At 36.8% G+C, this 6000-nt stretch overlaps 1 protein-coding gene across 2 annotated transcripts in view; it reads right to left on the reverse strand.

Moving 5' to 3' along the window:
- The window catches only part of LOC130909229 (adenosine kinase-like), a 291652-nt gene extending 286082 nt beyond the window's left edge, over nt 1–5570 (reverse strand). The window contains exons 1-3 of one of the 2 annotated variants that reach the window (XM_057825447.1): nt 5395–5570; nt 3730–3804; nt 3582–3635 (exon numbers count right to left, since the gene is read on the reverse strand). In XM_057825447.1, the coding sequence (XP_057681430.1) occupies nt 3582–3635; nt 3730–3804; nt 5395–5444 (179 nt within the window). In that variant the 5' untranslated portion in view covers nt 5445–5570. Of the gene's footprint in view, nt 1–3581; nt 3636–3729; nt 3805–4405; nt 4769–5394 lie in introns of those variants that run through there. The other variant, XM_057825448.1, reaches the window with a different exon arrangement.
- Between the last annotated feature and the right edge of the window lie 430 nt (nt 5571–6000).

The following is a 6000-nucleotide window of genomic DNA, read 5'->3' on the forward strand; positions in this document are numbered from 1 at the left end:
GCACGCTACACGTCACTTCCGCTCAATAACATTTATGACGTTAGCTTCTGTGGCTCTGCTGTTAGCTAAGGGGGGACAAGCGCTTGTTTGTCCCCAATAGGAAATGAATGGGAATAGTGTACGAAGCAGATGTTTACAGAGCTAAACCTAGCAATTCTGTCCGAAAATGATGTCCCTGGTGCCAAATTCACTGGTAAAGATGTGGAAGAACATACAAATGTTCAGTTAAAGAGATGGCTTGAGTGTCGACGGCTGAAAAATACATACAAAAACGAGCAGACCTAAGCTTACCCTTAGCTTTTTTATCAACACTTTTTTCTTTCGCCACTGACAAGAACATTCTACTGTTTCAACAATCAATCCTTTACCACCATAAGCCCCATCTTTCTTATATATTACATCCTCTGGTTGTCTTATGTCTCTGACTGTTTTTTTGAGGGACATTGCCGTTTTTGTGCAGCGATCGCAAATGCTACTCGCCAACGAAAACTTCATTTTTTCATTAATAACAAATTTTAATTCTATTAATTTATTTACACTTCCCCCTTACTAAAGTTGTTTCTTTACAACAGAAAAGGTAACAACGGTGGCAATCAGATACCACTTTATTTTTTTTTCAGGTCATTCATTGTCAGACAGAAGCAGCACGGCAAAACGCTACGCTAAAAAAATAAGTCAAAATATCAAAATGGCTTACCTCTTGGCCCAAACAAAGTGTTTACTGCATATGAAATGTGAACGGCTTCACTTTGCTGGCATTAAACTGGTCTTTTAGACATACGCGCCACAGTAGGATAGTAGCTCCATTCTTCACATTTTTTCCTCCGAGTTTTTGGTTCCGGGAGAGTATGAAGAAAACATCCTTTATATGTCGTAATGTCTCAAGTCGTTTTTACAAGTTCCATAGTAGCAGTGAATAATCGGCATATCATTTTTTTTAAAGATTACCGGCGAAAGAAGGCCGAAATATAATGGTTTGCATGCGAGGACGTGTATATAATGTCCTACTTCCGCTTTACGATGCGACGTCACGGTCCCAAAATAGCCTGCGTGCGGTACGTTATTCTGAGCTCAACAATGTCTCTAAACGATTAATCGACAGTCAAAGTAGTTGTTGATTAAATTGATTCTCCATTAGCTGTTGATTAGTCGATTAATTGTGGCAGCCGTAACGTGAACATAACATGGTTAGTGTTGCCTAGTGTTTTTGTGGTGGTTATTTACTATGAGGTGTTAACTTTCTCAAGTGAGTGACATACCAAATAACAGTAGAGGCCATTTTGTTGTATCCCATTACATTTACTGGTATCCCCTTATGTGTGCCAGGCATTGTCGTGCATTGTACTAGGAATTACCAACCAAAGCGGCACGTTAATCCCGCCCCGGCCTTGTGCAGAGTTTAAAGATAACAGCGCTGCCTTTGTGCCCCGACGCTGATGACCACCCCGTTCTGGGCCGTCACCACAAGGTCGCATTACGCCTTTAGTAAGGTAACGAGTCCTGAGGAAGTGGCCTCTATAAGTCAACACTTGATGTGTCTTTACCTTCCCAGAATATATTTTTGATAAATGGAACAATTTAATGTACTTCTTCTGAGTTTACCAATGCTGAATAAGCCTTGGTTGTGTACTTCAAATTGCTTCTGCTGAGGCATTTGGAGATCTTATCAGGTCCAAAGCAGCACGTCTGACATCACGATGAAAATGTCGATAACCACCCAGGCTACAGTAAAAGACTCATATTGACATATTGGAAGGCATATTGGCGTGGGATCCAGTCACGCGTGTTACAGATGGCGTCGGTTTTCCGAGCGGGCGTCACGTGAACCCAGACAGACTCCCCGAAGTGGAGCCATCTGCACTCTCCCCCAAGTGGAGACGCGAGCCAGTGATTGAAAGTCATCGCTGGTGTCATAACAGACGGGACACCTTGTCACATTGGTTTCAAGCACAACGCCCATGTTAAAGGTTCATCCAGGAACATGAGTTAATGTGCAGGCCGGACTCGGGCAGACAGCATGCCTTGCCTATGATTGTGCAATGTCACACTAAATTGTAGCAACATCATCATCTAATGGTAAAAAGGCTGTACTACAGCAAGTCATATCACTCATATCGCAAGTTATCTTTCTCCACTGAAATGAATCCATTCCAAAAATTCAGTAACATAATGATTGGTCGATATATCTTTTTTTTTTTTTTTGTCGGTCCCTTAACACTTTCCATAACAAAGAAATAAATTACAGCCGGCCGACAGTTTTATAATGGTTTATCATGTTAAATTACAGCAGTGCAATAAACCTAATTATATAACTTGGAAAAACATTTGTTTTAAAGCTACAGTACAAACAGGTTTCCAATTAGTTAAATAAAATTTGATATGTTTGACAATGGTGATATAAAACATAGAAAGTGTGCATGACTGAAAAAATAAATAAATTAATTAATTAATTAAATTAAACAATTATTCATTCGGAGGAGAAAAGTCTGCTTATAATAGTTCTTAATATATATTATATTTCTGTTGTTTTCAATTTACAATATATTTCCATACTTTTATTCATAACTATACATTTCAAGCAATACAATAATGTAATCATCCAATCAATTTTGTTATTTTAATCAGTATTTGATTGTAAAATATAAAGTAATATTTCTTACATTTAAAATGTCATTAGTGCCGCAACGATTTTTCGATTAACTAGAGTAATTCGATTAAAAAAAGATTTGAATTAAATTTTACTGCTTCGAGTATTCGTCTAAATAAAGTGGCGTTGTAATGGTTTGTTTTGAAAGTGTTTGCATTTAGTTTTATTGATTTGGGTGGATACACCGTCCTATAGTGGGAAAAGTGATTATGACATAACTCATTTCACATGGCTGAAACCAGCTGCTCCCTGATAAGACCAACATAAGCTTTTTGTTTGACAATGTTTTTTAATGCATTCATAATTTAGAGGTATATTTAGCCGTTTTTGTGGGAATATGTGTTTGAACCATTTGTTAAGAGCTTTGAAGAATAGAATAAAAGTTAGCATTTTATAGCATTTAAGTTAGCCTATTTTTGCTATGCAAGTTAGCCAATTGTTCTTTTGTTGTACTTAGTTCCTCTTTTGTTTATTTTTTTTTAATACCGTTAGAGGCTCAGCTCAGGTATATTAATTTTTTATCTTCCTTACCCGATTACTCGATTATTCGAACTAACTCGTTCATCGATTAATCCACTACTAAAATAATCGATAGCTGCAGCCATAAATGTCATACAATATTTGAATATTTAATTCCTGAATTTTGCTCTATTTATTTAAGAAACATTTTGAATTAACATGGGTGGTGTGGCAGCTTGAGAAAAACAGTTCTAACTTAAGAATTCACTTGTAAAGATTTTAACACCATAGTACAGTATTTGCTTCACACTTGTGTTACCATATAGTGGTGTTTTACGTTCGGGGTTAATCTGCCAAGCGGCTATTTTGAGCTTTGGGATGAATGACCAGTGCACGCCCTTATTTGGCTCCAGCACACGTGCTTTCCATTCAGAGTTTGTAATGCTTTTCCTTTTTTTTTTCTGTTTTTACTCACAAGGCCTTGTGTTTGTCTTCAGCAAGAATCTGGTCATTGGGCTTCAATCCGTACCTATAGAAAGACACAAGGCATAGTACAATTGAAATTCAGTGAGTCACAGGTTAATGTAGATATTCTTGGAATTAGATTAGATTGTCATACTTACTTATCAAGAAAGTCTTTGTCCACCACAGCAGAAATGTCGAGCAGGGGATTGCCCATCCCAAAAAGTGTGTTTTCACTGTAAATTAAAAATTGGGAATATATTATACTGTATTTTGTGATTCTGGTGATGATTAATAATAATACTGTATTACTGCATTAAATATTTTTCTTTAACTTCCAGTAATTTTGTTTCAGAATTGCATGACCTAGCAGATTAAATTTTCCCACACTATAATTTCCTGAATTTTTTTCATTTACTCTGAAAAAAGGTTTTTTGTTTCTAAGGGAAAACATTTTTTGAACTTTTAATTTCACTATTTTATTTAAATTACAAATATTATCATTATTAACAGATTAAATGCCGTTTACCAACATCCACTCCTCAAAGGTTTGGTTTTCAAGAATAACATGAATTTCTATAAAGATCTGAACCTTGAACAACATGAACAACACGTTACCCAATTTTCAGTCAATAATGAATGTCCATTATAATTAGTTAAACTATAACATAAATTGCAGAAAACAATAACCTGCAATACAGTAGTTAGGATTTGACAAAAATTCACATTTTCTAACCTAATTCACGCCCAAAAGTTATTCAAATCACTAAAGTTTTACGACAGCAATGAGCAAAGCTTCTTTTGGCACCCTAGAAAGTCTTAAAAGTGATGTCCTACCTTGGAGAAGGCATAATTGCATCAAAATGTGGATTTTAAAATGCAAAATTAACTTCTTGGCGGCTGTGACACGAACAACGTGCGTTTAGGAAAGGAGGAAGTGAGGCGGCCTGATAGAAAACACTTTGATTGGCTAATACAGGAAAAGGGGCGGGAATAACACGCCTTCTGGGAAAATAATTGGCTATGAAGCCCATATATTGGTGTGTTTGTGACAACTGGGACATACAAATTTTCAAGACAGTCTACACAATAGTGCACAGAAATTAAAAAGTCGAATCGATGTGATTATTCACCATTGGCATACAAATATGAGATAACAATTGCTAATATGAAAGATAGAAAAAATTAAAAAATGTTATTGCCACGTCTGTTCAACAGTTTCTCAATGTGCGTTTTGACTTGAACGCCTCATTTCATGATAAATAAACCTTCCGGTACGAAAACATGATTCCGTTGTTTACGGGTAAGACAAACTGGTGGGTTCAATCATGTTTCAAACTAGATAAACATCACACAATGTTTAGTTTGTGCACGTTGCGTTTATATATTTTTTGTGACGAAAGTGCTGATTTGAAAACAGGAAGTGTCAAATGACGAAAATGCTGACTGAGAGTAAATCATTGGATTGTTTGTTTGTTGTTATTTTTTAACCGTATCGTGTGAGAAAGTTTAAAAAAAAAAAAAAAAAAAAAAAAATACAAAGGCTTTATTAGGTGCAATTCAAATCTTATTGGTGAAAAAAACAATATTTTTATCGGTCACGTGACACAACACCACGACCCTTCATCCTCCGAGAATGCTATCGGCGATTGGCATCTGACCTCACCGTGAATAGGACGCAAACCGCGGGGTGCGACTTGCCCGCAGTCCGGTTCGGAGCCCCGGTTCTTCAACAACAAACCTGATGACATCCACTGTGGTAGCGGCTAGCTACGTGGGCTAATAGCTCAACAATCACACTCAAACACTGACAAAACAACACTTACCTCAATGCTATTTGCCTCCATTTGGACACGTTCGAGTCGTCGTGAGACATGCTTGCTTAAATAGGCTTATTTGGTTGATTGTGCTGTGGTAGTAAAAGATGCTGGAAGAAATAGAGATGACACAAACCACAGCTTCCTCTTGAAATGATGCTGAACACTGTGGGGGGAGATTCCTATCGGTCTCTGACTCAAAGACACTAAACTAAAGCCTGCATTGAGCAGTCTCCAAGAAGTTAGAAAAGAATGACAATTAAATTAGAATGAAAGCGACTTAAATGTGGGAAAGCTTGTCAAATAAATTTTAGGAATATTTTTTTCCATTTAAAAAAAAAAAAAAAACTTTGCAAAACGTTATGAAAAACTAAAGGTACTGTCTTCAAATATTTGTTTTTTGTTCAAAAATTGTAGAAGAAAAATTTTTTAGCTTGTTTTTTTGGGGAAAAATACATTTTAATCATAAACGGATTTTAAGGGGGGGCAGCCCCCCCTGGTGGCCGAAAAATGTCATTGCATATAAATGACTTTGCTATAGACCCTACTCACGTGACGTCACAGCCACGCCCCCGCGCCATGATGTCCGCATACTCGCCATAGAAATGCATTAGC

This window comes from Corythoichthys intestinalis, chromosome 21 (assembly GCF_030265065.1).
Source record: "Corythoichthys intestinalis isolate RoL2023-P3 chromosome 21, ASM3026506v1, whole genome shotgun sequence".
Lineage (NCBI taxonomy): Eukaryota > Metazoa > Chordata > Actinopteri > Syngnathiformes > Syngnathidae > Corythoichthys > Corythoichthys intestinalis.